At 55.7% G+C, this 27,566-nt stretch overlaps 4 protein-coding genes across 6 annotated transcripts; 2 read left to right on the plus strand and 2 right to left on the minus strand.

The window, feature by feature from the left end:
- Window positions 1–8,072: 8,072 nt before the first annotated feature.
- Oscar (osteoclast associated Ig-like receptor) lies at window positions 8,073–10,969 on the minus strand. Of its 2 annotated transcripts, XM_042683330.1 has the most exons (5): window positions 10,891–10,966; window positions 10,279–10,311; window positions 9,395–9,694; window positions 9,001–9,282; window positions 8,073–8,553 (listed from the first exon to the last, which is right to left on the minus strand). In XM_042683330.1, the coding sequence occupies exons 1-5, from the start codon at window positions 10,925–10,927 to the stop codon at window positions 8,405–8,407; spliced, it is 801 nt and encodes a 266-aa protein (XP_042539264.1). In that variant the 5' UTR covers window positions 10,928–10,966; the 3' UTR covers window positions 8,073–8,404. The 2 variants fall into 2 exon arrangements, with proteins under 2 accessions (XP_042539264.1, XP_042539265.1); XM_042683331.1 differs by lacking the exon at window positions 10,279–10,311 and having other exon boundaries at window positions 10,891–10,969.
- Window positions 10,970–11,626: 657 nt separating this feature from the next.
- On the plus strand, window positions 11,627–13,289 carry Ndufa3 (NADH:ubiquinone oxidoreductase subunit A3). The gene is made up of 4 exons (XM_042683347.1): window positions 11,627–11,681; window positions 11,790–11,864; window positions 12,766–12,843; window positions 13,127–13,289. The coding sequence occupies exons 1-4, from the start codon at window positions 11,672–11,674 to the stop codon at window positions 13,216–13,218; spliced, it is 255 nt and encodes an 84-aa protein (XP_042539281.1). The 5' UTR covers window positions 11,627–11,671; the 3' UTR covers window positions 13,219–13,289.
- A 63-nt stretch (window positions 13,290–13,352) lies between these two features.
- Tfpt (TCF3 fusion partner) lies at window positions 13,353–16,723 on the minus strand. Its single transcript, XM_042683335.1, has 6 exons — window positions 16,367–16,723; window positions 15,777–16,035; window positions 14,843–14,913; window positions 14,033–14,102; window positions 13,741–13,959; window positions 13,353–13,504 (listed from the first exon to the last, which is right to left on the minus strand). Exons 1-6 carry the CDS (start codon window positions 16,387–16,389, stop codon window positions 13,385–13,387), a joined length of 762 nt encoding a protein of 253 aa, XP_042539269.1. The 5' UTR covers window positions 16,390–16,723; the 3' UTR covers window positions 13,353–13,384.
- A 77-nt stretch (window positions 16,724–16,800) lies between these two features.
- On the plus strand, window positions 16,801–26,360 carry Prpf31 (pre-mRNA processing factor 31). 2 transcript variants are annotated; one of them, XM_042683305.1, is made up of 14 exons: window positions 16,801–16,874; window positions 17,477–17,661; window positions 17,755–17,815; window positions 18,733–18,816; window positions 19,373–19,470; window positions 20,235–20,341; window positions 20,561–20,730; window positions 21,228–21,385; window positions 22,048–22,137; window positions 23,552–23,679; window positions 23,798–23,870; window positions 24,367–24,495; window positions 24,572–24,670; window positions 25,993–26,360. In XM_042683305.1, the coding sequence occupies exons 2-14, from the start codon at window positions 17,485–17,487 to the stop codon at window positions 26,116–26,118; spliced, it is 1,500 nt and encodes a 499-aa protein (XP_042539239.1). In that variant the 5' UTR covers window positions 16,801–16,874; window positions 17,477–17,484; the 3' UTR covers window positions 26,119–26,360. The 2 variants fall into 2 exon arrangements, with proteins under 2 accessions (XP_042539239.1, XP_042539237.1); XM_042683303.1 differs by lacking the exon at window positions 16,801–16,874 and adding an exon at window positions 17,076–17,100.
- Window positions 26,361–27,566: the final 1,206 nt, after the last annotated feature.

Raw genomic sequence — 27,566 nt, forward strand, 5'->3', positions numbered from 1 at the left:
AGCGCTAGCCTTGAGCTGAAGAGCTGAGGGACAGCGCCCAGGCCCAGAGTTCAGGCCCCACGACCGGACTCCAAAAAAAAAAAAAGAAGAAGAAGAGCTGCCCAGAAGGCCGGGCACTGGAGGCTCATGCCTTGAAGAAATCCTAGTGACTCAGGAGGCTGAGATGTAAGAATCACAGTCTGAAGTTAGGTTGTATAGAAAAGAACATGGAACTCTTCTTTCCAATGAACCACCAGAAAGCCAGAAGTGGAGCTGTGGCTCGAGTAGTAGAGCGCCAGCCTTGAGCACAAAACCTCAGGGACAGGACCCAGGCTCTGAGTTCAAGTCTCAGTACTGATATAGAAACAGACGCCCCGCCCCCCACAAAAATCAGTGGATTAAAAAAAAGAAGAAGAAGAAAGAGAAAGCAAGATGTGCACAGAATCATAGAAGCCATTCACCTGCCACCACCACCTGCAGGGCCTCGCTGGGACTTGAGGCCCAGGATGGGGCTTGGGTCTGGAGATACACACAACGGTAGTGCCCAGTGTCAGTGCCTGTCACCCGAGAAAGGGTGAACGCCACGCTGCCCCCTGGTGAATGTTGAATCTGGATGGGTGACGCAGCTCCCTCCTTCAGCAGGGCAAAGGTGGTGTTGTCTGTCCTGTTGTCCGGCCTCTGGCACCGCAGGGTCACCTGCCCACCCAGGGCCACCCTGTTCCCCAGGTGGCTTCTCAAGGAAGGGCTGGGTGAAGTGCCTGTGCGAGGAGGAGGCCCTGAGTCGGGGGAAGCAATCACCACCATGCTGCCCTCCTCTCCCCCCACCCCCAGCAGGGAGGACCCAAGTGCCAGCCATCCTAGGACACAGATTTTTGTCAATGGTGGGACTTGAACTCAGGGCCTGGGCGCTGTCCCTAAGTTCTTTTGTTGAAGGTTAGTGCTCTACCACTTTGAGCCACAGCTGCACTTTGGGATTTTAGGTGGTTCATTCGAAATAAGTGTCTCCTGGATTTTCCTGCCCAGGCTGGCTTTGAACCAGGATCCTCAGATCCTGAGTAGCTGGGATTACAGGCATGAGCCACCAGTGTGGGTCACTGTGGGTCACACTCAGAGGCGCCACCCCCCCCCCCTCACCTGTGATCAGTAGCATCAGGGCCTCACTGGGCTCTGACACCAGTCCTGGGCTTTCTTTCCAGTAATATTCGCATGTGTAGGGCCCCATGTCGCCAAGCCCCAGGTCTGTGAGAGGAAACTCTGCAGTGCTTTCGGTCAGAGGGTTTGCCAGGCGGGCGCTCCAGCGCCGGGCCCCCTTCCTGAGGACCAGGCGCATGCCCGGGGTGGGGCTTGAGCACTGCAGAGTCACATGACCCCCGGCAGGGACCACAGAGCTGGGCCAGGCTCTGAGGCGAGGTTTGGGGAAGCCTGGAAGGAAGAAGAGCCCGGGGTGGAGCTGCTACCTGGGGCGGGGCTGGGGGGGGAGGTGGGGAGGGAAGCAGCCAGGCAAGGGGCAAGCCCAGGGACGATGTGACCCTCACCTGAGATCCTACACAGGCCTGGAGGCCCCCCGCCAAAATCTCAGCAAACAGAGGATTTCCCCCTCCCCATTTCCCCCACACACATCAAAATGGCCACTTGATAGCTCAATTGTCAAAAAGCAAAACATGACATGGCCAAGCACCAATGGCTCACGCCTGTCATCCCAGCTACTCAGGAGGCTGAGATCTGAGGATCCACAGTTCAAAGCCAGCTGGAGTAGGAAAACTCCTTGAGACTCTTATCTCCATTGAACCAGCAAAACAAACAAAAACAAAGCAGAAGCAGAGAGCTGTGGTTCAAGCAGTAGAGTACTTGCTAAGTGACAGCTAAAGGACAGTGTCCAGATGGAGCATTCCAGCCCCCGTACAAAACAGAACATAACAAAACTGAGCACTGGTGGCTCACACCTGTAATCCTAGCTACTCAGGAGGCTGAGATCTGAGGATCTTGGTTCAAAGCCAGCCTGGGCAGGAAAGACCGTAAGACTCTTGTCTTCAATAAACCACCAGAAAACCATAAGTGGTGCTGTAGCTCAAGTGATAGAGTACTTGCCTTGAGCTGAAGAGCTGAGGGACAGCTCCCAGGCCCAGAGTTCAAGCCCCATGACCGACCAAAAAAAAAAAAACAAAAAAAAAACAAAAAACAGAACATAACAATACAGACAAGTGACAGGTGCCACTAACTCTCAGGGGGTTAGTGGAAGTGTGGGGACCTCTCCACATGCGCTGCGGGGCTGCCATGTCTGTGAGAGGCCTCTGCACACACACACACACCCCCGCCCTTGCACACTGGCAGAGGAGCATGCGTGCTCCCTGCTGGCGTGTCAGGGCTGGCACTTGCATCTTTTTCTTTTTCTTTATTTTTTTTTGGTCCATTGTAGGGCCTGAACTCTGGGCCTGGGCGCTGTCCTTCAGCTCTTTAGCTCAAGGCAAGCGCTCTACCACTTGAGTCACAGCGCCACTTCTGGTTTTCTGGTGGTTTATTGGAGATAAGAGTTTCATGACCTTTCCTGCCAGGGCTGGCTTTGAACCGTGATCCTCAGATCTCAGCCTCCTGAGTAGCTGGGATGACAGGCGTGAGGCACCAGAAAAACACTTACTTTTGTTGTCAGTGGTAGTGGTGGTGGCAGTCAGGAGGCTTGAACTCAGGGCCTGGGCACTGGCCCTGAGCTTATCTGCTCTACCACTTTGAGCCAGAGCTCCACTTGCTGGCTTAGTTTCTGGATGGATCTGCTAGAAGTTTATGCGCTGGAAGCTGCTCCACCCCCACCCTCATCCCCCAGAAGGCAGCTCTGAGGCCTGGGGACTGTTTGAGCCCCCCCCCTCACCTGCCACCATCACCTGCAGGGCCTCACTGGGACTCGAGGCCCAGGACGGGGCTTGGGTCTGGAGGTACACACAGCGGTAGCACCCCGAGTCGGCGCCCGTCACCCGGGAAAGGGTGAACACCACGCTGCCCCCTGGTGAATGCTGAATCTGGATGGGCGATGCAGCTCCCTCCTTCAGCAGGGCAAAGGTGGTGTTATCTGTCCTGTTGTCCGGCCTCTGGCACCGCAGGGTCATCTGCCCACCCAGGGCTACCCTGTCCCCTGAGTGGCTTTGCAGGGAAGGGCTGGGTGAAGCACCTGTGGGAGAGGAGAGGCTTAAGGCTCCCTTTGTCTCCTACCGTTCCATCCATTTCCCCTCCTCGTCACCTCTTTCTCTCTGCAGCTGCTCAGGAGCCCAGATCCCTTCCCCCACCCATCACCCCTTATCTGAGGGTCGCCACCCTCCCCTCCTCACCAGTAACCAGTAGCAAAAGGACCTCGCTGAGCTGTGCCCCAGGGTCGGGGCTCCCGGGCATGTGCTGCTCACAGGTGTAGGGCCCAGTGTCGCTCAGCTGGAGTTCTGTGAGCTGGAAATCCACTCCTCCCTGTCTCCACTGCGTGGCAAACCGGGGGTTCCCGGGCCCCAGGGCCTTGACTCCTTTTCTGAGAACAAATCTAGAGCCCAGGATGGGGCTGGTGCACTGTAGGGTTATGTTGCTTCCGGGTGGAACCACAGAGCCCGGCTGGGCTTGGAGGACCGGTTTGGGGAAGGGGCCTGGAAGGAAGGAAGGAAAGAGGGAGGGAAGGAGGGAAGGGGCAGGGTTAACCAAGAAGCCTGGTTAAGATGGGGTGGGTGCAGGGACACGTTTGGGGGTGGCAATCAAGGACGGCTGGGCTGTGGGCTTTACTCACCACCTCCACTCATGTGCGCGACACTCAGCCCTGCAGGAGAACCTGCCATGAGAGCCAAGCACCAGGCTGGGGCCTCGCCGCCGCCCTCCCCCACCTGACTGGGTCCCCAAGGCTCCTCTCAGTTCACCCCTTTTTCCGCTTTCTCATCAGAAGCCCAGGCCTTCCTCCCCTCCTGCCCCCCAAGACCCATCTTGTGCCAGTGTCTCTCTGTAACTCATTTTCGTTGGGTAGCCATACTGTGACAAATGGCCACAAGCCAGCGGGGTTACAGCATCCAGGATTAATATCTTGCCATTCTGAAAGGCAAAGCAATCCAGCAACTTGGGCCTCGCGAGCTGAAATTGGGGCTAGATTCTTTCCTGGGAGCTCTGGTCAAGGACCAATTGCTTTCCCTCCTTCTCTGTCTCAGTTGCTCATATCCAAAAGCAAAGTGCAGATGTTATAGGCTAATGGTGGTGGTGGGGGGGGGGGGGGTCCTGGGACTTGACCTCAGAGTCTGGGCACTATCCCTGAGCTTTTTTTTTTTTTTTTTTTGCTCAAGGCTGGTGCTCTACCACTTGAACCACAGCTCCACTTCTGGCTCTTTTTTTGGGGGGGTCCAGTCATGGGGCCTGAACTCTGGGCCTGAGTGCTGTCCCTCAGCTCTTTAGCTCAAGGCTAGCGCTCTACCACTTGAGCCACAGCACCACTTCTGGCTTTTTTCTTTTTGCTTATGTGGCACTGAGGAATCGAACCCAGGGCCTCATGCATGCAAGGCAAGTGCTCTACCACTGAGCCACCTTCCCAGCCCAGGCTCTTTTTTTTTTAATAGCAGTTAATTGGAGATAAGAGTTTCCCAGACTTTCCTGCCCAGGCTCACTTTGAACCCACATCTTTAGATCTCAGCCTCCTGGATAGTTAGGATTACAGATGTGAGCTGCTGGCACCTGGCATGAGCCTGTTTTTTGTTTTTTGTTTTTATCATCTCAACTTCATATGTTGAGATGCTAATCCCCAGTTCCTCTGAATGCTGCTGTTTGCAGAGAGGGTCTTTAAAGACAGTTTGATTTGGCAGGAGCCAGTGGCTCACACCTGTCATCCTAGTTACCCAAGAGGCTGAGATCTGAGGATTGCAGTTCAATGCCAACCCAGGTAGGAAAGTCTGTGAGACTCTTATTTCCAATAAACTACTCAAAAATGTCAAAAGTGGCACTGTGGCTCAAATGGAAGAGTGGTAGCCTTGAGCTGAAGAGCAGAGGGACAGCGCCCAGGCCTGAACTCTGGGCCCCACGACTGACAAGGGGAAAAGACAGACAGTTCGATTCGATCCAGCAATCTCATTTTAAAATCTTTGGGTGCAGTGTGCATTGGGAAAAGATTCGTAATGGCCCAAGGGCCCTGCTCCCTGCCCCCTGACACTTACCAAAACAGAGCAGGAGTAGGAACTGGGGGTTCATGGCCAGCCCTCTGAGGCCTCTCAGGGCTGCTGTGGCGCCGGCTCAGTGCCGTCTGACTCCAGCTTTGAGGTGTTCTGCACTCTCATGGCTTCTGTACAGTGGTGACCGGCAGGAAGCTACACGGGCTTTATCTCCACATCCTCCGGCCCCTCCCCATGGGGCCAGGCAGGAAGAGTCCACACACCCACATCGGAGCACACTTGTTCACAAATCTCCACGAAGGTGGCGAGGAATTTCTCCTCAGATGACAGCAGGCCATGTCCCTTAGCATTGGCTGAGTCTCAGCATATGCACAGTCCCACGAGCACCCCGCGTGTCCAATTGTCTTTTTAAAAGATGCTATTTACCTTTAAATCATGATGAAAGAAATAGGGACTTCAAACCATTCAAAGGTACTCAAAGAAAAGGATATGAAAAGAAAAATGGAGTCAGCAAAAAAAAAAAAAATAGTAAGGGCCTAAATAAACTTTGCAAGCTGCTAATTTAAGATGAGCCTCAGTCTTTTTTGTTTGTCTGTTAACATAAAAAATCAAGTGAGTCTCGGGATCTGATTACTCTTTTCCATCATGTGTTTGGGAGGAGAGCACAATACCCTTTTGTCCTGAAGGAACTTACTGTCTGAGAACGGGACCCTTGGCTCACGCCTGTCATCCTAGCTACTCAGGAGGCTGAGATCTGAGGATCATGGTTCAAAGCCAAAGCCAACCTGGGCAAAAAAGTTTGTGAGACTTTTTTTTTTTTTTTTTGCCAGTCATGGGGCTTGAACTCAGGGTCTGGCCACTGTCCCTGAGCTTCTTTTGCACAAAGCTAGCACTCTACCACTTGAGCCATAGTGCCACTTCTGGCTTTTTCTGTGTATGTGGTACTGAGGAATGGAACCCAGGGCTTCACGCATGGTAGGCAAGCACTCTACCACTGAACCACCTTCCCAGCCCTGTGAGACTCTTATCTCCAATGAGCCACCAGAAAATCGGAAGTAATGCTGTGGCTCAAAGTGGTAGAGTACTAGCCTTGAGAAAAAGAGCTCAGGGTCAGCACCCAGGCCCTGAGTTCAAGTCCCAGGACCAGCAGAAAAAAAAAGAGAGAGAGAAAACCAACAAGGATATACCCCATTGGCAAGGTGTAAAACCAATTGTCACCATAGGTATTTCTTTGAAGAGTTATTTTCCCAAGAGTTGATGCTAATTTTTCTAACATCTGTTGACTCTTACTGTCAGCCTACCCCCTCCTGTTTAGGATCCACTCTGCTATCTCGGCCCGGCTGTACAGCACAGTCTTTCCTGAAACCTGATGACTTGGGCACTTCCCCAAAACCAGCTGACTCAGGCCTTATTTTATGGGTGATGCAGCTGCAACCATAAATCTTAGCCTAGCCCCAACACCCCCACCCCACCCTGCCCTGTTCTCACAAACTACTCCCTGCCCCTAGTGAAATCCTCCACCCCCTACCTTGCAGCCATATGCACCTTTTGGCCAAAGGGCAAGTGTGTCCCTGCCCTTGAGGGTCAGCCTGTCCTCTTGCTGACAATCAACATTGCTGTATGGGACTTGGGATTCCCATGGTCCTCTGAGCTGAGCTTTCACGTCCAAGACCCTTTTATTCAAAGAGCATTTCAGTGTATGGATTTCTTTCCCCCACAGAGAATAATCTAGTTCTGGTCATGAATATTCATGAGGTTCTCTATGCACATTTGTGTGGGTCTATGAATATTCATGGGGTTCTCCCCACCGCACAGCACCAGAAGACATGATTGATGTTCTGGAGAATGTTCTCAGCTCAACAGTCTTATCAAACCCATTCCTTAAATTAGTTTGATGACTCAGAGGAAAACAAAATCTTATATATCAGAAAAAGATGGGCCACTGCAGCGCCTCTGAAGTATCTTTTGTTTTTATCTTTATTTTTGTCAGTGGTGGCGTTTGAACTCAGGGCCTGGGCACTTGTCCCTAAGCTCTTTTTTCTTTTCTTTTTCTTTTATTTTTTGCCAGTCCTGGGACTTGAACTCAGGGCCTAGGCGCTGTCTCTGAATTTCTTTGCTCAAGGCTAGCACTCACAGGAATCCCATCATGAAATCTCTCTAGATATCTACCAAGAAGAGCATTTTAGCAGAGCATAGTGGCTCACGCCTATAATCCCAGCTACTCAGGAGGCTGAGATCTGAGGCTCGTGATTCAAAGCCAGCCTAGGCAGGAAAGTCTATGAGACTTTTGTCTTCAATTAACCACCAAAAAGCCAGAAGTGGAGCTGTGGCTCAAGAGGTAGAGCATCAGCATTGAACGGAAAAACTAAGAGTCAGCACCCAGCCTGTGAGTTCAAGCCCCAGGATTGACACAGAACAAGTTCCTTGTGAACTCTGCCCCACAGAGAGATGACCCTCTAGATGGAGCCCTGGGGTGGTGAGGAGATGGCAGCGAGGTGGGTGCTGAAAGGCCCAGGTGCCTGGGGCCTGGGGCTGGGCAGCTGCCACCTGTGGCAGCGTGGAGTGGAAAACCAATACAGCTCACTCGAAGCAGGAAGCCATGAGAAATGGTCTCATGACAGTGCAGGGCGGGGAGAGGAGGAAAGCAGTGCCCTAGCCCACAGAACTGAGAAACAATGTGTGTGCAAACCCCCAAGCCCCATGCGAGCTCTCTGCAGACAGGAGCTAAGTACCCAAAGATCCCATTGGAGACCAGCCCAGGCAACACAGCCAAGATGCTCTCCTCTCCAAATAACTAGCAAAAAGCCAGAAGTGGTGCTGCAGCTCAAGTGGTAGGACATGCATGAACCTTGAGTGGACAGCACCCATGTCCTAAGTGCAAATCCCAGCAGAGAGAGAGAGAGAGAGAGAGAGAGAGAGAGAGAGAGAGAGAGAGAGAGCTGGAGCATGGAGAATGAAGAAAAAAATGTGACAATACCTTGGTTGTTGGGAGAAATCGCTGGGTGCAGTTGCTAAAATTTATTGAGCATTTATTACAGGCCAGTCATCCATGGGTTCACTTCACAATGAAGGAAATCCAGACTTCAGGATGCCCCAATGAGAGAGCACCATCACTGGGATGTGAGCCCAAGCCACTGGTACAGAAGCATCAACCACTGCCAGGGCCATCCACCCGATGCCGAGGTCTGGGAGCAAAGGGTGGAGGAAGACCACATCTGGCTGGGCCTGGGGTCCGGAGATTCTGGGGGGCTAGGCACCCAGGGATCCCGGCTCCTCCACTTCTCTCCCGGAAGTCTCCTTAAGTTCCCAAATCTTCACGGGCTCTCCCGGGGTGGGAGGCCTCCAAGAGTACTGCTCCTGTCCCGCCTGTCCATGGCCAGCAAGATGCCCAGGGCGAGGAGGACGAGGCCAGCCAGCGCCAGACGCACTGCGTTCTCCCGGGTGTAGTCGGAGGAGACGGAGCCTGCGGGCCATGGACCACAAGAGCTGTGGGATCTGGGGCTCAAAGTCCAGCTCCAACCTTCAGATCCCTAAGGGGCAGGGACTTGAGTCTCCACAATATGTAGGATAAGGGGGCCTGGACCCCTGCATCTGAAGGAGGCGGCTGGGGCCTGGACCTTTGGGTCTGAGGGAGAAAGTTGGGGTCTGGACACCTGGGTCTGAGGGAAGCTAGGGTCTGGACACCTGGGTCTGAGGGAGGAGGCTAGGGTCTGGACCTCTAGGTCTGAGGAAGGAGGTTAAGACCTGGACCTCTGGGTCTGAGGGAGGAAGCTTGGCCTGGACCTCTGGGTTTGGGGGAGGAGGCTGGGCCTGGACCCCCAGGTCTGAGGGAGAAGGCTGGGGCCTGGACTCCTGGGTCTGAGGGAGGAGGCCCCTGAGGGGTGGCTCCTGGGAGGGGTCTGGCTCTCACCCCCAGAGATGATGGTCAGAGGCTCGCTGCGCTGGGACAGCACGTAGGGCTTGGAGGGCGTGTGGTAGTAGCAGGAGTAGGTGCCGGGGGCATGGGCGCTGAGCAGCAGGAAGTCAGCCCAGGACTGCGCCGAGTTGTGGTACTGCAGCGGGGCCGCCATGTCCACGCGGTACAGCGCAAAGCTCATGCCAGGCACGCGGCCTGCACACCGCAGGCTCACATTGGCGCCAGGAGCCACCACTGGCCCCGGCAGCGCCACCAGTGATGGCTGGGGCAGCTGGTCTGCCAGGGACAGGCGGGTCCTGAGTCCTGGGGGTCTCCCTTAGGTCCCTCCTTCCCCAGGCTCCCTCTCCCCAACAAGGTCCTCTCTCCCCCCCCACCCCCACCAACTCACCTGTCACCAGCAGCTCCAGGGCCTCACTGGGCTGGGACCAGATATCCAGCCCCCAGTCTGGACCCCGGTAGCGGCATTGGTAGTGGCCGCCCTGGGTAGGGGTCACCTCCTCTAGGAAGAACTCCGCCAGCTCACTGGGCACATCCCGGAGATAGGCGGGGGTCCCCTCTCCAAGCTTGAAGAGTTCAAACTCCCCGGCAAGTTGGGGTGCAAGGCACCTCAGGGTCACGTTGACTCCAGGGGTCACAACTGCAGCTGGCTGAGCCTCCAGCCATGGCCTGGGGTGTGAGGCTGGGGGGACTGACCAAAGGAGGCTGCCTGGGTCCCTGGGGCTCCAGGGAGCCTCGGGGTGAGGGGAGAAGGGAGGTTGGGGAGGGGGAGAGAGTCACCTTGGACAAACAAGACCATTTCCCAGCCTTGGCTTTCCATTGGAGGGGAGTACAATCTGGAATCGAAGCTTGTTGAAACAAGCTATGGACACCCTCCCCTGCCCCCCGCCCCCCTCCCAGCAGCTCACCCCTGGAGTCCCAGCTGCTCAGGAGGCTGAGATCTGAGGATCTCATTTTAAAGCCAGAAGGGGCAGCAAAGTCTCTAACTAAGCAGCCAAAAGCCTTAGAAATGAAGCAATGTCTTAACTGATAGAGTGCTAGCCCTGAGTGAAAAGGTTAAGGGAGCAGAGCCCAGGCCCAGTATTCAAGTCCCAGGACTCAAGCGCACACACACACACACACACACCAGCTGTAAATCAAAAGAAAGAGTACAACTCCTGAGCTTTCTTCTACAGCATTTAGTATTTTGGGAACAAGGTCTCACTGTATGACCTAGGCTGGCCTAGAATTCTTGATCCTCCTGCCTCAACCTCCTCAGATCAGGATGTTACTCACCCGATGGTGTGAAGCTGCTGTGACTGGGAGGCCCTGCAGAAGGTTGAAGGTCTCATTTTGTTCTTTTTAGAGCCCATGATCATGACTAGTGACACCTCACTGGGCACCTGGGAATCTGATGGCCCTGGTCCCCCACTTCCATCTGGAAAGCAAGAGCCCTGCCCCTCTCTCCTCCTCTCTGCAAAGCCAGAAACCCAGACTTCCATTCTCGGTCTATTGGACCCAAAGTCTGAACCCGTAGGTCTGAGCTGCACCTTTCCACAGGGTCATCATGTGCCCCTATTGTTCCTTCCTTCTTGGGTTTCGGGTGTCTGTTCCTCCAGTGCCCTTCTTCATCCCTGGGGAGCCAGGAGTCCTTTCCCAGAGACTCGGAGGTCCTGGCTTCCAAAGCCCCTCTGCATTCGAACCTGGGAGTCCACAGTCCCAGTGCCAGAGAATTCAGTCATCCCCAAGGCTCCAAGCCCCAGCCCCGGCCCCTTACTCTGAACTGAGCATTGAATTTGCATTGCCCCACTGGTGCTGCCCGGTCACCCCTACAGGGTAGGGTGCCTGGGTCCCCACGCTTCCCCCCTTCCCTCTACTCCCCCCCATGCAGAGGAGAGGGTGGCTTACAGAGGGTCAGCAGCTGGAGAAGGAGCGCCAGGGCCATCAGACAGCTCTCGGCAGAGCTGCGGACAGGGCTGGCTGTGCCCTCTCCCCACCCAGGAAATGAGGCACTGGCCTCAGGCCAGAGCCTTGTTTGGAGAAGTCAGGTGGGGGCCCCCAGTGACAGTGCTCCACCCCACTGTCCCAGGGAGGAAGCAAGGATAGCCGACTGTGGGAAAAGAGCACCTGCTCCTCACAGACCCCCAGCTGGACCTGAGAACTGAGGAGGCCTCAAAATCTGCCAGTGCTGAGTTAGGGACAGATACAGTCATTTGCATTGTCGTGTGTGTGTGTATGTGTGTGTGTGTGTGTAAGGCACCTGAGCACTAGGCACTGGGGCACAACCCAGCTCTAAGCACTAGGGCAGTACCTAGCACTAGGCGCCGGGGGAGCGCACTGGGATGAAAGCTAGCGTTTCCAGCTGCGACCTCGAATAATAAATAAATGATCCCCTTATAATAAGAATGACTTTACTCCGCAGCTGCAGGAGAGCTAGAAGTTACTCTTCCAGGCTGAGAGACATCAGCACCGCAGGCGGACCACATCCTGTAAAACCTCTCCAGCAACAGCCTAGAACTTCTGCTAGTGCACAGAAGTTGAGCCCGCGGAACCTCGCCCCAGAACCACAACTCCCAGAGTGCTCCGCGCCTTCGGTACCAGGTTCCACTTCCGCCTCAGGAGCACGCTGGGGAGCCCTAGAACAGGGACCACAACTCCCAGAGTGCGCTGCGCCGCCGCCGCGACCAAGATGGCTGCGCGTGAGTGCGGGCGCCTGGGGCTGCAGTCGTTCTGGGCGCTCATGGGCGGCCCCGGGGTTGGCTCGGGCGGTTAGAAGTCACCAGGGTGACAGTCTGCTACCTTCCCAGGGGTTACTGCCTTCCTCAAGGATGTTTGGGCCAAGGAGCCGGTGCTCGTCGTGTCCTTCGCCGTCGGGGGCCTCGGTGCGTGAGTGCCCCGGCGTGAGCGCGCCCCGCCCGCCCCGCCCGCCCCGCTCCCCGTCCCCGCGCCCCGCTCCGCTCCACCCCTTAGCCATCTCTGCGGAGTCGCGGCGCCCTTTGCCCTTGAGTTGTTGGGGGCGGCGTGGGCCCGGGATCTGTGGGGGCCCCGGGTCCGTGCGCCTCTCGTGGGGTCCCCGAGGCCTCCCTCCCACCCCCCCCACCCCCACGAGGCTCTGCACACTGAGTGCACGGAGGCCCACGGGGAGGGGTCATTGAACAGACTCCTGGCCCCCCGGGTTTGCGGTGAGGCCCGGAATTCCGCAGTTCTAACCGGTTTCTGGGTCAGGTCAGTCTGCCGACCCAAGGTCACACACGGGGTGCGGGTCCGCCAGCCACGTATGCTCAGCGAGCTCTCGAGACGGCGGGAGAGGCATCCGATTTCATCGCAGCAGCTTTATGCTGTTCGCTTTTTTATGTTGAGATAGGGTCTTACCAGGTTAAATCTAAGTCCTGTTGTTCATCTCGTGTGTGCTTTTCCCTCTCGTGTGAGGTGCCAGAAGACGTAAGATTACACGTGGCTGTTTTCTGTCAGCCTTCCAGCAGGCAGCAGCACACTACTTTCGCTCCTTGCCTCGGGACTCCACATTCTGGCCTGAGAGGATTGTAACCTGTCAGTGACTGCCCTTTGCACCGTCTCCGGCCAGTTTGCTGCAGTCCTGTTCCTCTAGAATAGCCCCAAGTCACCCTCAGGATGTTGCTCCGTTGTGACCACCCCCACTACCTCCCCTCTGCTCCCCACTTCCACCCACTCACTTAAATGCCACAGGAACTCCTAGAGCAAAGCCCTTCCTGGAGGTCCTCCCTGCTCCCCTGTCCCCCTGCCCTCACCCTTGTCTCTCCACAGCGATTATTATGCCTGTACTCAGCCCCTACACCAAGTACTCAAGCATGATCAACTCGGCCACACCCTACAACTACCCAGGTGAGCTGGAGCTAGGGAGGACAAAGCCTGGGTCGGCCATGGTTCACACCCATTCTCTTCCCATCTTTCCACTTTCTACTGCTTTCCAGGGCTGGTCTCCCACCTCTACTGGAAATGACTATCCTACCTGTTTCCCATTTCCCACTTCTCTGCTTATTCTCTGAACCCTCTCTCTTTCTACTGGAATCTTATTTTGCTCTCTAAACATAAACTGACAAATCAGCTGACCTATTCAGAGCCCTGGAGATCTTCCCCTTCTCAGTGCCCCCCTCCTGTCTCACAGTGCCCCTCCGAGACAATGGGAACCTGCCAGATGTGCCCAGCCACCCCCAGGACCCCAGAGGCCCCAACTTGGAGTGGCTGAAGAATCTGTGAATACCTTTGCTTACAGCGGACAGGGAGGTGAACCCCTCCCCTGGGGCCTCAATAAAAATGTGAAAACCAAACTCAGAATCTGAATGTGATTAGAGACAGGAGCAGCAGACACTGGCCAAGCGGCTGGAGGGGTGGGAGGGAGAGGAGGTCATTTATTGGAGTGGAGTTAGTCAAAGGGCGGGCTGGCCAGGGTGGGGTAGGGCAGCAGTTTGTCAGGACCCCGAGAAACCCAACTTGAATCCAGGGCCTCATCTGCTTCAAAGCCGAAATCTTCCTCAACTTTAATCTGTAGAGATAAAGAACAAGGCAGGAGTGGGCCAGTGTAGCTCTCTGGGCCCAGACAACCCCCTGCACTCAGCATTCCTGGCACTCCCTTTTCTCGCCTGTTTTCCCCTCTTCCATCTCCAAGTTTCTCTCCCGGGAGCTCTTGCCAACCCTCCCCAATCCGTCCCTGGCTTGTCCCTGTATCCCTGGCTTGTCCCCGGCCTCTCTCCTTCCTGCTCCATCCCTGGCTCCTCCCACCTGCACAGGTGCCAGATCCGGGGTCAGCGCTGCTCCTGCTCGGCCTCCTTCTCGAGGTGGCCTCCGCCTCTTCCTCCCACTAGACCCCTCGCCGGGGGGTGGGCTGCTGGCCTCTGGGGGTACAGGAGTCCTTTTGGGTGGGGATAATCCCTCTCTCTCGGGAGGCTCGTTCTCGGCATTGCCTGGGGTAGGGGCATCTGTGCCCTGGCTGCCCTCATCCTGTGGGGGAGGAGAGGCATGTGAAGATGGCTGTGGCTGGGGTTCCTCTGCCCACCTGGCAGTTGGCACTCACCTCCAGCACGATGGTGAACTGGCTGGCCCGGTAGTCATCGCCATAGGAGTCCAGGACCCTCATCAGGAACCTGCATGGCGGAGAGACCACCCATGGCTCAGCTAACCTTTACTGAGCAGGTCACAGAGCCGGGCGCCAGTGGCTCATGCCTGTCATTCCAGCTCCTCAGGAGGCTGAGATCTGAGGACTATGGTTCAACACCAGCCCAGGTAGGATACTTCATAAGACTTAAATCTCCAATTTACCACCCTAAACCACCCATGAAGTCATAGTTCAACTGGTAGGGTACCAGCCTTGAACAAAAAAGCTAGGTGATTGAGTTCAAGCTTTAGTACCAGCACACACACACAAACACACAAAAGGATAAAGGCGCAACAAACAAACCAAAAAAAGGGGGCTGAGCTTTGGGGAAGTGACTGCAAGGAGTATGGGAAAGCAAGCCAGCACAGGCACATCTGGGTAGGCAGGAGACACCCAGGATGCTCAGAGAGGGCTCCAAGGAAGAGGGCAGGTCCACAGAGTCAAGCATGGGAGCTGCTGTGTGAGCTGGAGTGCCAAGTTCTGTGTCATAGGCTATTCCATCTCGCAGGGACACAGAGCACAACACAGCCCTCACCTGAGCCCTCACCTGCACAGTGAGCTCCAGGCTGGCTGGTGTGCAGTGCTAGTGTGGGAAAGGGCAGCTCAACCACACAGCAAATGGTGTCCACCATCTCCAGTGCCATCCCGTGGCTAGTGAGACCCGGGTGGACAGGAGACAGTGGGAGGTGATGGACATGTGGGGGCAGAGGCCACGGGGGCACAGGTTACCTGCGCTCTTGCTGGAGCCTCCGAGTTATCCTCTGCACCTGATGGAGCCTGTTCAAGACACGCTCGTTCACCTGAGGGGAAATAGAAGAAACTAGGTTAGACCCTGTCCCTCAGGCCCTAGGGAGCCGTCTCAGGCCAGCTCCTCGCCTCCAGTCCCCATCCAACAGGCTGGCCTCCGCGGAATGCCTTGATCCCCGGAGCACACTCCTGGCTTAGGAGGCTTTCCATGTGCTGTACAGGCTAAAGAACACCAAAGACTGCTGGAAACCCCAAAGCTAGGAGGGAGCCTGGGCCAGGGCCCAGACCACACCTTGATCTCACTTCTCACCTGTGAAATTGTCAGCTGGGAACGTGTTGCTGAGCCACCAGCTGGTAGTTCTTTTTAACAACTTGAGGAAACATGATAAATCCTTCAGAGAGCCTTTCAAACATTCAGAACCTGGACATGAGTGCTTCCCCCCACTTCCCAAAGCCTTTCAAGGGCTCCCCTGCTCTCCTTTATTCTCAAAAATCCCAAATACTTCTTGCTCTGGTGTCATGGCCTATTAAAGTCGTGGGCTGTGGCTCCTTTCGATCAAGGAGGTGTATTCAGTGACTTCTCCCAGCCCAGGGAATTCATTTAGGGACGGAAGCCAAACACATGGCAATGAGAATGGATCCAAGGGACATTTCAGAAGCAGAGTGAGTGGCCTGAAGGCACCTGCGAGGATTTGCAGGTCTCAAGGCGCGGGGCCGCACGAGGCCCCGAGGGGCACCTGGGAGACACCAGGAGGCAGAGCTGGTGTCGCAGAAGCTGCTGGCGAAGGATGGATCCAGGTACCACACAAATGAATGAGCCCACGAAGGGTTCATGCGGCTAACCCAGGAGCAGCGAGGAGCAGGGCAGCCTGGGAAGGTTCGGAGGACCCCTACAATGGGACCCAGAATTGACTACCTGCTCGATCTCCCGGCAGCGCCGGCCCAGGGCCTGGTACTTCCTGCGGTTCAGCTCTCGCTGGCGGCGCCGCCGACCCCGGGCGGCCTCCTCCTCCTCGTCCCGTTCCCGGAGCCCCGGGCCACCCAAACCGCCCGACACGAACTCCACTTCGGTCTCCAGCTCGCTCTCCAGGATGTGGCCGCCAAACAGCGGAGGCAGCGCCAGCTCCGAGCCCGGTGGTGCCGAGAACTCCTCGAAGCCCACGGCTGCCATGGTCCTGGAGGGCGGGAATGGGGCGGTGTCAGGGACCCTAGCCTGGCTCCCCAGCCCCTCCGTCCTGAAGGGCCGACCCCAGTCCTCTCCCCTAGACCCAGGGGTCAAGAGCCCCAGCTTCCTCGTTTCTCAGGTTTGGGGGTGATCACAAGCATTCTGCCCCAGAATGCTCCGGCACAGACCCCAGGTACCCCGAAAAGGTATGAGAGCAGTCTCCCGAACTACAACCCCCATCAACCCTCAGAGGGCACGGGCGGACGGCTGCAAACTGAGGGCGCGTTTCCAGACTCGGGGTTCCCCCCACAACCCTTTCCTCCTTCAGGTCGGCTACTCACCCTTCCCTCTGCTCCAGCTCCATCTCCCCGGCTCCGGGCGACCCAAATCTCAGGACTTCAGCCTCCGGCCTCCAGGAAGAGCCGTGCGCAAAACTACCCGTCCCGTCGGGCTGTTCGGCCCCGCGAGCCCGGCGCCTTCTGGGAGTTGTAGTTTCGTGTCCCCGGCTTCTTGCCGCACGTCCTCCTCCCCACGTCCACCCGCGTGTCGAGTCCTTGCTTCTCTGTCTACTGCCGCACCCGGCCGTCTGTATGGCCGCCGCCGTTCCTCTCAGGTCAGGACAGCCCCGCGCGTGGTGGGGCCCGTCTCCCGTGGACTGGAGCTCCAAGCTCACGGACCCCCCCGCGGCGGACGCGAATAAAGTTGTTTCAACCGCGACCAGGAACGTTCCCAGGCTGCGACCAATCAGAAAGCAGCTCTGATGTCATCGCCACGCCGCCTACGTCATCAGAGCGCGCCGTCCTCGGGGGAAGTTTATTTCGTAGAAACCGTCGTGTGCGGAGGCCAGAAGTGAGTGTGAGGGCGCCGGAGAGGGTGCGAGGCGGGGGAGCTGGGCTGCGCGGTCTGGAGGACGGCGTGTGTGGGGACAGAGGCGGGCTTTTGCAGCCTGTTTGCCCCAAGGCTTCTTATGTGACTTCTATATCAGGGGCAACAAGCATCCCCTGCTCTCTTGGTTTGGCTGATGCCAGGAAGCAGGCTTAATGAAGCAGCTACTTAGCTGATCACACGTGCGTGTGTGAGTGTGCGGGGCCTGCGTCACCCAACAGCCCACCCCAGGCTGGGTCACATTAGTGGAGTATGAGGAGCAGATGGAGTTAGGGAAAAAAGTGAGGAGCCTCTAGCTGTAGGGAATGGGAGTGGAGGAGGGAAGATGCAGCCGTGGGGGAAGGTGTCTCCAACCGAGTGGCCTTTGGAGGGGTGTGGTGTGTTACAGCCTGGGTAGGAACGGTGACACCCCAGTGAACAAGCAAAGCATCCTTCCTTGAGAAGCCTGCATGATTGCTGGGGTTCCTAAAGATGAACCAGAATCTTCCAGAGGAAGCATTCCTTTTGGTAATGAGAGATAGAGATGGAGTACAGTTTTAGGGAACAGTGGTCTCGCTCCCCCATAGGCCTCGGGATGTCTCTGGCAGATGAGCTCTTGGCTGACCTCGAGGAGGCAGCAGAAGAGGAAGAAGGAGGAAGCTATGGCGAAGAAGAAGAGGAACCTACCATCGAAGATGTACAAGAGGAGACACAGCTGGATCTTTCCGGGGATTCGGTGAAGAGCATCGCCAAGCTATGGGACAGCAAGATGGTAAGAGGGCATGGAGGTGTGAGTGCGCTCTGATGGGGAAACAGCTCTTGTCTCTCAAGGATCCCATGTTCTGACTCTGCTCTCCTCTGATAGTTTGCGGAGATCATGGTGAAGATTGAGGAGTACATCAGCAAGCAAGCCAAAGCTTCAGAAGGTCCTCCCCTTTCTTCCCCCACACACTCATTCTTCTGCTAGCTTTTTGTTTTTCGTGGCTTAGAAATTAAATGTTTTTCTCAGCCTTTTCCAGAGTCTTTGTCTTTTCCTCCATCCTATCCTATCCCAGCACACACCTGTAGTCTTGGGACTTAGCACAATGAGGTAGGAGGATTGAATGTCTGAGTCCAGTCTGGACTACACAGTATATGTACTTACACTTACATGTATATGCAAGTGGTACACTGCAAAGCTCTTAAGCCCTTATTCTGTCCTTATTAATTGTGCTTCACCTTATCTTAAGGTTTCCCAATTTGCAGTTTTATATCTGTAAACCTGCTCAGCCTGTTATTTACTTAACAATTTTTTAAACCAATGGATTTTTTTAAAGAATTAAGTTTATGGATTGGACATCAAATTAAGTATATTACTACCACAAGTGGAAAACTAAGAGGCCTTAAAGAAAAAACTGAGTCACCTAATGTGAGAATCCAGAGGTGTGAAGCAGCCTCTGGGGCTGAAACCAGGTCCTGTGGGAAGGTGGAAAAGCCTTGGGGAGGCCTACAGATGTCCCCTGAGTGACTCTTCTGGGCACTGAGGGTGCTGGACTTGCCCTTTGGGTGTATGGAGGCCTCAGACGTCAGTCTGTGGAGCTCAGGGTTATGGGGAGCCACAAGTCAAACCAGGGGTCAAATCCAGACCAGCCTAGAGTGCAGACTGGAGGGAGCGTGAAGGAACAATCCATGTCCAGGGGATGTTTGCAAACTTGTAAGCCCACTCCCACTACTGCACACTTCTGCTCCTCCTTCCTTCCCCCAGCCTCAACCCAGTCTCCCCACAGCTTTGTAATCTGGGAGGGGGTGGGCGTTTAGGCAACACCCCCCCTCCCCACCATCCATGCACTTTTTGTGTTCACAGTGATGGGACCAGTGGAGGCAGCCCCCGAGTACCGTGTCATTGTAGACGCCAACAACCTAACAGTGGAGATCGAGAATGAGCTCAGTGAGTACTGCAGATGGCAGCCCTGGCTGATGCCCCTTCCCTTTCCCCTTCCCCATCCTCCAGGGGGATCAAGTAGGAGCCAGCTCCCTCTGCCCCTACTTCCCAGCCCCAACCTCAGGCGGGTCCCAAATCCCTGTATTAGCTGGAATCAGATTCAACCACTGGATCAGTGGCTTCATAGAAAGAAATACAATCTCTTCTCCCCTAAAAGTTTGAGCAGCTCTGGCCTGGTTTGACCTCCTGTAAAGCCCAGGTTCTTTCTTCTTCTGCCATATGTTTTTGTGCTACAGTGTGGCTGCTCCCCTCTAGCCATCACCTCCACATCCCCACCAGCGAAGGTGCAGAGCAGGGCATAGTGCCTTTCCTTAGGACACAGGGTGGCACGTGTGTCATTCCCACTCACGGCTTATAGAGCTGACACATGTGGATGTTTGGATATTACAGGCAGCATGAGTGGACATTTATGCTGGTTTCCATGTGCCAAGAAGAGATTTTGGGGTCATTGAAAGTAGAACCCTGCTGTCTCCTCACTGGACACTTGTCCTTCCTATCTTAGATATCATCCATAAATTCATCCGGGATAAATACTCCAAGAGATTTCCCGAACTGGAGTCCTTGGTCCCTAATGCCCTGGATTACATCCGCACGGTCAAGGTAAGAGGAACAGGACAGAGCAGGAGGTGAGACTCACTTTCAGACCTTGATCCAGGAAGCCTCGAGGTCTGGAAAGCCTGGAGAGGTGCAAAAGGAAGCTCAGCAAGGAAGGCTGGGACTTGGAGAGGCCGTGTCCCACTCCCCCGCACATGCGCTCTGTCCTCTCTCTGGTATCCTGAGACCAGCCTGACCTTTGCTTTCCAGCTGAACAGAAGCAGGTAGCATTGAATGGAGCTCTGGAGGCTGGCAGGGCAGCGTTGTGAAGAGGCAGCCAGCCCAGTTGTATAAGTGCAGACCCTGAGTGGGAACAAGCCAGGAAGGAGTAGGGGTGGGAGGAGTTGTTGAAATGGCAAGGAAGGAGGGAGCACAGGAAAGGTAGGATTTTGAAGGTCTGGGGTCCTATGAAGAGGGACAGGAGCCATGAAAGCAGGGAGAGCAGGAGCCCAGCCCCTTCCCCCTCCCAGTGTCCCTTAGGAGATAGGGATGGGGCAGAAGAAATGGCTGTCACCAGATCTGTGGTCCTGAGGGCTTGTCCAGGGCATCAGGCCTGGCTTGCTTGGGTTCCACTTCTGGGTGGGCAGGCAGAACAGCCAGTCTCGAGGCCCTGGGCAGGGGTGGTCTGGGCACTGCTAGGGGGCAGGAGAGGCCCCTGGTGCAGGGGTCTCAGCTTTCCCAGTGTCAAAAGGAGACCTGAGCATGTGCTGGAAGAGGAGAGCTTCTAGCAACTTCCAAGTTCTCATGACTCCCACCCCCTCTTCGCACAGGAACTGGGGAACAGCCTAGACAAGTGCAAGAACAATGAGAACCTGCAGCAGATCCTCACCAATGCCACCATCATGGTCGTCAGCGTCACCGCATCCACCACCCAGGGGTATGTCTATGTCTACCACAGGCGAGCACCGCCAGCCAGCCCACATCAGAGAGAGTAAAACAAGGCCCTGCCTGGGCCGGCTGGCATGGTGCTGGCTGACAGTTAAGATGCCCAACAGCCCTTGCTCCCAGGCCTTGGAGCTGACAGAAACTGAGGTGGCCCTGAGAGCTGCCCATGTACAAAATCCCCTCAGCAGGACCGGGGTCTGTCCCCTTGCAGGCAGCAGCTGTCGGAGGAGGAGCTGGAGCGGCTGGAGGAGGCCTGTGACATGGCGCTGGAGCTGAACGCCTCCAAGCACCGCATCTATGAGTACGTGGAGTCCCGGATGTCCTTCATCGCACCCAACCTCTCCATCATCATTGGCGCATCCACAGCTGCCAAGATCATGGGTGAGGCCTGGGTCCCCACCTCCACGGGGTGCTGACCCGGGGGTGACAGGGAAATGGAGCCTTGTGATCACATTGAGCTCAGCCAGATAAATCCAGAACATTCTTCCCCATCTGGGAGTCCTCAACCTGGTCTCTGCAACACCCTCGGGGCACACGCAGTTCTGCAGGCTCAGAGGGGGATACCTGTTGTTGTTTTCTCTCCCTGACTCCCATAAACTCACCGGTAGCCCAGAGCTGTTTGGTGAAAATGTTTCCATTCAGAGGTGGTGTAGACCACCAGTGGGGCTTGGCCAGGCTTTGGGGGCAGCTTCCCAGTGGGCCACTTCTTTGCTGTGCATCCTCAGACAAGTTGCTCCCTTCCTTGAGCCTTTACTGATCCCTACCCGGTGAAGTGAGAGGCACCAACCCTCCATCAGGGCTGCCTTGGGGACCCAGTCATAAGGTCAGAGCTCCAAATCCAGGCTCTGTGCTGCCTTTGACCTCACCTCACACCACAGGTGTGGCTGGCGGCCTGACCAACCTGTCCAAGATGCCTGCCTGCAACATCATGCTGCTGGGGGCCCAGCGCAAGACGCTGTCCGGCTTCTCCTCCACCTCCGTGCTGCCCCACACCGGCTACATCTACCACAGCGACATCGTGCAGTCCCTGCCCCCGGTGAGCCCAAAGGCACGGGCCTGGAGCAAGCCACATTGCCGTGGGCAGCGCCGTGCCTCAACCTCTGAATTGGGGGAACAGCATCTGCGTCTCTGGGCACACCAGAAGTGCTTACAACGCAGGCCTCACACACAGCAAGTGATGCAAGGCCCTCTCCAGAGTTCAGGGACCCCCTAAACCTAAGGAGTTGGAGAAAACACCCACGAAGCGAGGGGACACTGTGGGGCCCAGAGAAGGACATCCTTTCCTGTGGGGCCAGGACCCACTGCTCTCCTAGGAGGTGGCATGGGACCATCGAGAAACTTATCCAAGCCTTGCTTGGGCTCATGTGACCCCAGCTTCAAAGCTGGGCTTCCCTGCAGGGCAGGGAACCACCTTAAAACCACCTGGCTGGCCCAAGCCTGTAAGCCAAGGAGCACGCTTCCTGGGCAGGTTCTTTATTGTCCATTGCTGCTACTGGTTATATTGCTTTATTATTATTAATTGGGTCTTATGTTTTACATGCCCCCTCTTGGTTTTTACCAAAACGAGGGCGGCCTGGCTTTAGTGACATAGAACACGAATCCAGTTAAGCACAGACGGGTCTTTTCATAGTGGTGGCGGTGTATTTTCTTCTGTTCTGATTTTCCTCACTGACCCTGCCCCCTTTTCCCTTGCTCCAGGATCTCCGGCGGAAAGCGGCCCGGCTGGTGGCTGCCAAGTGCACGCTGGCAGCCCGTGTAGACAGCTTCCATGAGAGCACAGAAGGGAAGGTGAGGGCAGCTGGATGCCCGTCCCCTGGGCTCGGCCATTAGGGAGAGACCTGCTGAGGCCAGGCTCATGTCTGGGGCCTGGAGGCCGTCAGGGAAAGACCCATCACAGGTACCCTGTAAGGCCAAGGACTCTCACTGTGATCTATTAGTTTCCTAGGGATGCTGTGACCAATCAGTATAAATTGTGGCTTAAAACTCAGACTCAGGTGCAGGTGGCTCACGCCTGTAATCCTAGCTACTCAGGAGGCTGAGATCTGAGGATTGCAGTTCAAAGCCAGCCCGGGCAGGAAAGGCCGTGAGACTCTATCACCAATAAACCACCAGAAAACCAGAAGTGGTGCGGTGGCTCAATTGGTAGAACACTAGCCTTGAGCTGAAGTGCTGATGGGACAGCACCCAGGCCCAGAGTTCAAGCCCTATGAACAGAAAACAAAAAACAAACAAAAAAAACCCTTATACTCAGGGGCTGGGACTGTGCTAGAGTGCTTTCCTAGCATGCATGAAACCCTGAATTTGATTCCTCAGTATCACATCAACAGAAAAAGCCTGGCGCTGTCAAGTGGTAGAGTGGTTGCCTTGAGCAAAAGAAGCTCAGGGACAGCGCCCAGGCCCTGACTTCAAGCTCCAGGATTGGCAAAACAAAACAAACAAAAAACAACTCAGGCTTAGTATCTTAGCGTCCTGGAGGTGAGAAGTTCAGGAGTCACCTGGGCTATGCCCCTCTAGATCCTCCCAGAGGATCCATCCATCCAGCTTCCCTGCCCACCAGACTCCCTGGCTGGAGGCCCCATCCTCTGTGGCAGAGCCAGCCTTGCAGCACCCTCCTCCCTTGGACCCTGCTTGTGTCTGCACAGCTCCTCTGACCGTGTGTTAAGGCACCGTGGGTGATGCTGAGCCCTGTTAACCCAGGGTACTCCCCATCTCCCATCCTTGCATGGGCAAACCCAGGTGTAGAGGTCCTGGAGATTGGGATATGAGACACCGGGGCACGTCCTGGGAAGGGAACTGGGTGCAGTGATGAATGCAAAGCCCTGAGACCAGCACAGAGCCCAGGAGGGAGCAGAGGCCCTGGTGGGACCAGGAGCAGGTGATACCCACAGCCTTACTTGCCCGCAGAAATATGGGCGGGGGGCGGGAGGAGAGCTGTGGTGAGGAGAGGGGTGTGGGTGCCGTGTTGTTAGCCAATGTTGTGGGGAGCCAACGCTGGGGGAGGTACACAGGGATGCTGCCCGGCACAGTTATATTTGTGGGGCCAGGGAGGCTGAGCCCAAGGTTTGAATGGGGGGCGTGCAGTCCTGCGCAGGGCAGATGACCTTGAGAACCACAGGCCCCAGAGGGCCCTGTGTTCAGTGGACGGCATGCGTAGACCAGCGGATGGGCCACGGCCCGTCCCTAACTGCAGCTCCCATCCCAGGTGGGCTACGAGCTGAAGGATGAGATCGAGCGCAAGTTTGACAAGTGGCAGGAGCCACCGCCTGTAAAGCAGGTGAAGCCCCTGCCCGCACCCCTTGATGGGCAGCGCAAGAAGCGGGGCGGTCGCAGGTGAGCGGCTTGGGGGCAGGGAAGGTGGGGGGGATTGCGGGGCTGTCACAGATGAGTGGCTGGAGCGGGGGAGGGAAAGGGCTGTCCACCTCCTTGCTGACCCTGCCCCTTGTCCCAGGTACCGCAAGATGAAGGAGCGGCTGGGGCTGACTGAGATCCGGAAGCAGGCCAACCGCATGAGCTTCGGGGAGGTCAGACCCATCCCCACCGCTGTTCTTCCTCACCCTGTCCTATGGCATTCCCCCTCGGCCTGTGCGCCAGCCTCCCTTCCCTCACCCCTGCTCAGCCCCTAGTGATCTCACTTAGCACCCACTGCCTTCCTGCTCCACCCTGCCACTCCAGGCTTCCTGCTCAGGGCCACACCAGGCCCTCCAGACCTCCTAGGCTGGTCTCGCCTTCACCCAAGGCAACCTGGGGTTAGCCAGCTTCTTGAGGTGCCCTCCTGTACCCCAGACCACCCATCCTGCTCAAGTGCTCTCAGCAGCAAACCTGTCCCCTGACCCAGGTCTCTGCATGCTAGCTAATATGCACAAAGAGAGATGGCCTTCACTCAGCTCTGGGAGGAGTGCTAGGACCCCAGGGGTATCCAGACAGGGCTCCACAGGGTCCCCAGGACCACCATTGTTCAGTGGGGCTTCTGTCAGGTTGAGGCGCTGGCTGAGCATGCTCCTTCCCCCGCCCCACCAGATCGAGGAAGACGCCTACCAGGAGGACCTAGGCTTCAGCTTAGGCCATCTGGGTAAGTCAGGCAGCGGCCGTGTGCGGCAGACACAGGTGAATGAAGCCACCAAAGCCAGGATCTCCAAGACTCTGCAGGTACGGGGGAGCCAATGGAGCCGGGATGGAGGGGCCGTGGCTCTGAACCCGGGTCCCAGCCTGTCCTCCCCCACAGCGGACCCTGCAGAAGCAGAGTGTGGTGTACGGTGGGAAGTCCACCATCCGGGACCGCTCCTCAGGGACTGCCTCCAGCGTGGCCTTCACCCCGCTCCAGGTACACCCCACGCCTACGGGAGCCAGACCAGTCATGAGCGCGCCATCCTGGCCCAGATTAGTCCCCTGTGTCCCTAAAGGCAGGCATGTAGGGAGTCCGAGGTGACATTGATACAGCCCAGGACAGGCATGCAGACGCTGGCTGTGGCAGGGCATGGAGCTGTGCTGAGCACTGGCTTTGGAGTCATGCCTAGGGTCCTGTCCAAATAGCCAGCGACTGCCTGAGCAGGGACTCTTCTCAGAGTATCTGGTCCTTACCTTCAAAATAGCCAGAGCAGCCGGGCAGTGGTGGCTCACACCTGTAATCCTAGCTATTCAGGAGGCTGAGATCTTGAGGATCGCGTTTCAAAGCCAACCCGAGCAGGAAAGTCCATGAGACTCTTATCTCCAATAAACCACTCGAAAACCAGAAGTGGCATTGTGGCTCAAGCGGTAGAGCACTCACTGTGAGCTGAAGAGCTGAGGGATAGCGCTGCTAAAGCCCAGAGTTCAAGCCCCACAAACGACAAAAAAAAAAAAAAAAATAGCCAGAGCTGTTGGGGTGCACACCTAACCCATTAGAGCTCCCCAAGTCAGGTGACTTGAGTGACACATCTGAGTCCAAGTTGCTTCCTGGCAGTGAGGGACAGTGTGGGACGGCAGTCTACTCCCTTGTGCCTCAGTTTACTGCCAGGTTAAGCAAGTGGGTTCCACCATCCTGTGATGAACCTTCTCACTCGTCAGCAATGGCTCCTGATCCCGGCTGAGTTCCCAGCTCTGTCTCAAACTCTGGGGTCAAAGCCACAGACAGCAGCCAGGCCTGGGCTGGGGAGGGCGCGGAGGGCAGGGGCAGGAGGCCTGTGGTATGTGAGAAAGTGTGTTGGGAGATCAGGAGAGAAGGGAGCTGTGGGTGGAGAGATTTCTGAGTTGGAGCAGTCAGGGCGAGAATTACTGCCTTGAAAACTGTGTGGCCGGCAGCCATAGTCTGCTGGGACTTGTGCTGCAACTCTGGGCCAGCTGCTGTCCTCTGTCACTCAGTTCCTTCATCCAAACATAGAGAGAGTGGTTTTCCTCAAATACTGGTATCTTCAGCATCACCTGAAAACTCCATTGGAAATTTGAATGCCCAGTCCCCCTTCCCCAGCCCCCCAAACTCACTGGATCAGAATCCTGACTGAAAGAAATGACTGTTAAACAGCTCTTGTATCCAGCAGACCCAAAGACCATCCCAAAGGGTCTAGAAGGAGAAGGGCAGTCCTCTGAGGCATCATAGTTCTCTTGCTGGGGGGAGGAGAAGGGGGATGGCTACCCTCACCTGTTGCTTTGCCCCTTTCCCCTGTCTAGGGTCTGGAAATAGTGAACCCCCAAGCGGCTGAGAAGAAAGTGGCTGAGGCCAACCAGAAGTATTTCTCCAGCATGGCCGAATTCCTCAAGGTCAAGGGAGAGAAGAGCGGTATCATGTCTACCTGAGGTGTTCACCTGAGGTGATGCGCCTCTGGGCCGGATGACGCTGCAGGAGCACGGATGCCAGTTCTCGTGCAGGAGTGGAGACGGCCCTGAGCCCAGGCCAGGACGTCCACGGAGTGTGCTGAAGCGCCCCTGCCCATCTCCCTACTGGGACATAGCAGGTCTTCATTACGCCTGTCTGTTTTGTTATATTGGGAGAAGAAATCCCTTTTTCTAGGAAGAGTATGATTAAAAACTGAGTATCAGTATTTGTCCTCAGGAGTGAACGTTTGTGAAGCACCTAAAGGTGTCAGAGCCTTGAGCCTCTGGCCCATATGGTGTGTCCCCAGAACAGCTGGTGTACCCCATTCCCTGCCCGGCTCCCAGGAACAGAAAGATGAGCCCACCATCTCCAAGCCCTGGAGAACATCAGTTATCTTGACGGCTAGGCAGTTTGGCCAGAGAAAGCTCCAGATCATTCTGGTCTGTGAGGACACACGCAGGCCTTCCCAGTCCAGGCATCCACACCCACCCTGTGAGGCACCCAGGAGACCTGGAAGGAATGCATGGAAATCACCTAGCACCAGACTCAGGCAAGCCCAAGAGCTGAGTCCTGATATTTTTAACCTGTGCTACAAATTCTTGCACCCCACTTTGTCTTGGGAACTGGGGCTCAGACAGGCTGAGGAGGAAGGCACTGCTGATGAGGGAGAAGTGTAGGCCAGCCCCCAGGTGTGCCATGATTCTAGCAGCCCCATTCCCTCTGCTGGATGTGCTGGACTTCATGTGGTCCTAAAAAGGGAACTCTGTCACCTGGCCTGCAAAGTCTGGGCTTGTCCAAGATCTTTGATTTCTCTGTTTTGTCTTTGGTATCTCACACATTTTTTTTTTTTCTTTTTGCAAGTCCTGGGGCTTGAACTCAGGGCCTGGGCACTATTCCTGATTTTCTGCTAGTGCTCTACCACTTGAACCACAGTGCCACTTCCAGCTTTTTCTGCTTATGTGATACTGAGGAATCGAACCCAGTACTTCATACATGCTAGGCAAGCACTCTACCAGTAAGCCACATTCCCAGCCCAGATCTCACAACTTCTCTTTTTCTCTCTGGACCGACCATTGCCTGTCACTACCTATTGTTACAGTCTGATCCCTCATGGGTCTCTCAGGGGTGGCTTTTTATCTACCAGGCTGTTCGTTATCCCTGGTTTCCTTCCTGGTCTGACTATATTACATCTGCATGTGGCAAGTGTGTATGTATGGTATGAAAATTTAATACGCTTCATATTTAACCTGGAGGCTTGTTAAAGCATGATTACTAGCAGCGCTGGTGGTTCATACTGCAATCATAGCTACTTAGGAAACTGAGATCTGAGGGTCACAATTCGAAGCCAGCAGGAAAGTCTGTGATTCATTTCCAATTAACCACCAAAAAGCCAGAAGTGGAGCTGTGGCTTAAGTGGTAGAGTGCTACC

The sequence above is a fragment of the Dipodomys spectabilis genome, unplaced genomic scaffold, assembly GCF_019054845.1.
Source record: "Dipodomys spectabilis isolate Male_0828 unplaced genomic scaffold, ASM1905484v1 ptg000080l, whole genome shotgun sequence".
Lineage (NCBI taxonomy): Eukaryota > Metazoa > Chordata > Mammalia > Rodentia > Heteromyidae > Dipodomys > Dipodomys spectabilis.